General features: G+C 33.5%; 1 protein-coding gene across 1 annotated transcript; it reads right to left on the reverse strand.

The window, feature by feature from the left end:
* Positions 1-392: 392 nt before the first annotated feature.
* On the reverse strand, positions 393-3,560 carry LOC134718558 (uncharacterized). Its single transcript, XM_063581161.1, has 4 exons — positions 3,467-3,560; positions 2,419-2,616; positions 1,560-1,699; positions 393-987 (listed from the first exon to the last, which is right to left on the reverse strand). Exons 1-4 carry the CDS (start codon positions 3,519-3,521, stop codon positions 409-411), a joined length of 972 nt encoding a protein of 323 aa, XP_063437231.1. The 5' UTR covers positions 3,522-3,560; the 3' UTR covers positions 393-408.
* Between the last annotated feature and the right edge of the window lie 264 nt (positions 3,561-3,824).

Genomic DNA, 3,824 nt, shown 5'->3' on the forward strand with positions numbered 1-3,824 from the left:
GTACACGGATGCCTCACCTGCACTATTATTTTCTATGTTCAGTGGACTGTGAAAATGTAGTAAAATTTATAATTTGGCATTTACATTAGAAGGGTCATATCATAGGGAACCTGTTGATTGGACTTCAACTTCATCAAAAACTACTTCGACCAAAAACTTTAACCTGAAGCGGGACAGACGGACGGACGAACAGACGGACGGACGTGTCCATAAATTGGCCATACAAAACGCTATGGTTAAAACGATTAGACACACAGACAAATAATAATACACATGACACAACATAGAAAACTAAAGACTACGCAACACGAACGATAATGATCTCAGGTGCTCAGGAAGGGTAAGATGCTCCCGAGGATTAAAGAGGGAGTACGAATGAATTTGAGAATTGCTTATCTAAAGTAGCTTTTATTTTCCTACAAAATATTCGCCACTATGTATGGGCTTCGTTTCGTCGGTGATTCGGAAATTTTTGAAATAGGAATATGTGTCTCCGTGTTTTCCATAATCAGTCGATTTTCCTCCATAGAAGGTAGAGAAAAACATTCCATCAATATGAACACTGCTTGATTGACGAAGCACAAGGTTCATATTAACTACCAGTATATCATTAACCCAGAGTGTGACACGTCCATGTTGATTGGGATGTCCTAGGTTCACTTCTTGTCGAATTTTATACCACTGGCCTGGTTTGAACTTAAATGAATCGGTCGATGTTTTTCCGATTTCGGTCCCACAAGTGGTGGAAGGACAAATTACTTTTTTATGATCATGTTCATAACGATCGCACCAGTGTTGGAAGCCACCGTCCTGGTTGTATGGTATGTAAGCGTATACTTCATAATGTCCATCAGCTCGCCACATCAGTCTTGTTGAGAAACAGTCGTGTGCCTCGCCAGAACAGCCCTTACATGATTCTCTAGAGCCACCCCATAGGCCGGGTAATTTACCACCAATGGCGAAATTAAATCCACTCTTGAAATATACCTTAAAATATATCAATATAATAATAATAAAGTATAGCACTTCAAACCTGATAAGCACCTATATTATTTACTTAAGAACAACAAAAAAACTCCTAATCTCTGTTCGTTTCTTTGTAATGAAAATATCTACTGCATATTATACTTTATGTCTGTAAACAAGGTTTTCTCGTTGTGAAGAATGCAATATCTCACTGTAGAATTAAATAAGGTTATGCCTAAAATATTCTAGACATTTTCAACTATTTGACAATATTATAGAAATTATGAAACAACTATATATTGGGGAAAGTGTAGCGTTAGTCTTGTTGATGAGTATATATACAAAATAACTCGTTCTTAGTTTGTCAGGTAGCGATCTTCGAAAGCAAGAGTACTTCTCTGAAATAAAATAAAAAAACTGAAAAAAAACCGTCTATTGATTTAAAAAACAAATGAATTAAAGTCTCTTTGATATAAATAACCATGATCTCTTTAATTATATTTTCCCTGTGATATAAGTAATTCGTCCTTACATTTCCACAACCATAGAGCACCACCAAAAATATTATCTTTACAATGAAGAGATCAACAAACCTCGTATTCAAGGGCAGCAAAAGTTTTGCCTTTATGATAGAGACTCGGTGGCATCACATAAAATTGTGCTCCTCTGTGGCATGCTGCTGTGCCGCTGTTTGGACAAGAATGACCATGAGTGTCGTAGTTAGTACGAGTTCCTTAAACAAATGAAAAAAATAGATTTGCTCTGTATAATCAGTGTTTGAAATCAATTGCATGTGCCATTAAACAATACTTTAGGAATGATCTAAAAGCTAGCTAAGAAATTATATTTTTTTCAATTTTTTTTTCTGCACTTAATTTTATCAATGGTTCAAAGAAAGTTAACATTTTACGACATTAAAAGAGGAGGGTTTGATGAATGATATTTTAACCCTGCTTCATTCTCCATCTGCCTGTTCCAAGTCAGGAGCATTTAGTTTAGCGGTTGTCGTTGGTTCCTGTCTGTCATATTTGTTTTTCGTAATTGTTTTGTTATACATATGACTGTTTTTTTCCCTCAATTCTATTATAACATATTTTCAGGTGTACATAGTTGCTCAAACTATACCCTTTGGGTAGTGCTCCACATTTAATGGAGGAATATACAAGAAACTGAACTGAACTGAACTGAACATGTTGGTGTCTTTTAGAGCCGACTATACAGTACGGATTTGTTCTCAATGCTCGGGGTTGTCTATAATCACTTACATCCACTCAAATTGAATTCGGTTAATAAGTGGCTTTCTGGCAGTCATACCACTTTTCCTTATTTGTTTATTGGCCAGATAAACGTACTCAAAATTAGCAAAGAAACGTTATTCTCATTTTAGAAGACTTTATTTTTAAAAGATTGTTTTGTTTGAATTTGATTGTAAAAAAGTAATATAAGTCTCACCTGACTGATAAAATACTTGAAGAACATAACCTGAGCCATGTGGATCCTTTACAAGTTTCAGTGAATCCGTATCACTGTGTAACTTCCATCCGAAAGCTGCGTGTGAGTCTGTATTGAAGTTATCTAATACATATTGTTTGATGTTAGAATCGTAGTGTGCTGCATGATCCCAGCTAAAAAATTCTGTTACTCCATGGACTTAGATAAATAAAAAACATAATAGAACTATAGATCAGTTTAACTAATTATTTTTTTACACATACAAAAAGTTAAATTTAGTTTTTCCTACAGATTATCGTACTATTGGCATAAATGTATTACTACAATGATGATTGCTATTTAATTAATAAACCAGAAACTATTTGTGTAGGGTGACAAATATTGACCCGTCTACTGCATCATGTGCATATATATATAACTATTGATGGATCGAACATGGCTACTATGTAACTATGCTGGAATGCTATTAAATTAATAACAGATTGAATGCATACTATAAATAATAGTTGTACTAACAATTATGCTATTTGATGCTTTCCTCGAAATGGTGGATGTTTTCTAAATTCGAACTTTAACATGTTAAAGTGTTTCTTTTTAAATCATGGCATTTTTAAATAAAAGAAAATGTATATGCAGTGCACTGACATATTTTCATTAGTCTGCACACGAAGTTAGTCTAGTTAAGTAGATATATGCAAGTTATGCGCTAATTGCGAAGACCTGTCTAATACCTTAATACAGTTTATATCATATATTGTTATCTACAATTAACAATAACCACGGATGGAGCTAGTGATACAGGAATTGCGTAGCCTTCCAGAGTTCACAACAATTTTTGATGTAGACCTTACTGGTCATTTTTTATTTTCTAAAAGTGTGTGTGTTGTACACTAATTTAACTAATTTTCTTGTTTTAAATTGGCTGTGAATGTATACATATTTTTCTTCGACTGAAATATTTTTTGTTGCTCATATTTATTCAGAGAAAATTACTTTTAAGTTTGTGTTCTATCGCAATGTTATTGAAAATTAAAAAAAAATGTCTTACCTTGTCCTTTACAATAAAGACTTATGACAAAAATAACGAGACCAAGTCTGCCCATTTTCCCAGAAAACAGTTAAGTCCGGAAACTGCCTGCAAACTTTACAAGTTATACTTAAATATAAATGTGAAGATGCGGTATGATTGCAATTGAGACCATTTTCAGCAAATTTTAAAATGACGTATAAAGCACCTATGCGATGTACTTCTGTTAATATAGACAATTCACTTTCTCATAAATGTAGATATTCCTTTTACAGCTAAAATTGTGCTACTACTGTATAAAGTTTTATTGAAGTTATATCCCGGGACCTGAAAGTTCATATGCAATACTTTTTTTGCAAATGTCAAAATATATAACTGT

The sequence above is a fragment of the Mytilus trossulus genome, chromosome 5, assembly GCF_036588685.1.
Source record: "Mytilus trossulus isolate FHL-02 chromosome 5, PNRI_Mtr1.1.1.hap1, whole genome shotgun sequence".
In the NCBI taxonomy this organism is placed as follows: domain Eukaryota; kingdom Metazoa; phylum Mollusca; class Bivalvia; order Mytilida; family Mytilidae; genus Mytilus; species Mytilus trossulus.